This window comes from Oryzias melastigma, unplaced genomic scaffold (assembly GCF_002922805.2).
Source record: "Oryzias melastigma strain HK-1 unplaced genomic scaffold, ASM292280v2 sc06006, whole genome shotgun sequence".
Classification (NCBI taxonomy): domain Eukaryota; kingdom Metazoa; phylum Chordata; class Actinopteri; order Beloniformes; family Adrianichthyidae; genus Oryzias; species Oryzias melastigma.
In genome coordinates this window covers 525-1,398 of record NW_023422571.1, presented here as the reverse complement: position 1 = coordinate 1,398, position 874 = coordinate 525, and the positions used below count along the sequence as shown (strand labels likewise).

The 874-nt window shown below is 42.1% G+C and overlaps 1 protein-coding gene across 1 annotated transcript; it reads right to left on the bottom strand.

Annotated features, from left to right (window-relative positions):
* Positions 1-25: 25 nt before the first annotated feature.
* Positions 26-671, bottom strand: LOC112138482 (oxysterol-binding protein-related protein 1; the record flags this gene model as incomplete). Its single annotated transcript, XM_024261038.2, is given in 3 exon segments — positions 26-265; positions 366-429; positions 598-671. Coding segments are annotated over 3 exon segments (321 nt in total), but the record flags the coding sequence as incomplete, so codon positions are not given.
* Between the last annotated feature and the right edge of the window lie 203 nt (positions 672-874).

Here is an 874-nt window from a genome sequence, read left to right as displayed (position 1 = left end):
CCGCAGATGGCCCGCGGGCCGCGAGTTTGAGACCCCTGCTCTAAAGGAAAAAAACAATGATTTTCAGACTAAAGAAAACTTTTCACTTCTTCTGAATCTGCAAAGGCTGACTGATCCCTGGGCTTTTAGCAGCTTGTAACTGAGGGGAGAGAAGTGGACCTGCCTTTCTTGTTGCTTCAGGGTCAGCTTTGGGGGAGACTTTGAAATGGTGGACGCTGTCATCAAAGCACTTGAGGGTAAAAAAGCAGTCGTCTCTGGCTCGTATCTTGAAGTGAGAAGAAGAAAAACATTTCCTTGTGAAAGTTTCATACAAATGCATATTCAATGTAAGCAGAAATACATTCTGGTTTCCCGCCCGGCCTTACCAAACAGTGAGAGTTGGTGAGAGATTTGCATCCTTGCCTTCTCACATTGGCAGCTGCGTCAGATCTTGGAATGACACAGAGCAAAGGACACATTTCCAGTGAAGATGAAATGAATCCTTTGATTTTTAACAACTTTTTCTGTCACTTTCAAGACCTTTCAATCTGATGCTGAGATCTTTTCATGTGCCTGATTCAAAGTACAGTCAAGCTGAGAGTTGAGAGGAGCACCTACTGCTTTGAGTACCAGGATAAAACCCCATCCTGAAGGACGACCCAATAGGAGCGCCATCCAAAAAATCTGGAGCTCTGCAAGGTGACAAGCAAGAGGAAATTACACTTCATTTTTTTACGGGTTGAATAAATCATTTGGTAGCAAACAAACACTCAAAAAAAAAAATACTGAAATGAAAGATATTACTAAAAAGTACACAATTTGACAACACAGGCTCATCTCAGAGAAAAATCTGGAAAAGCTGCTGAAGTGAGTTACTGGCTCATAAGATAGGAAA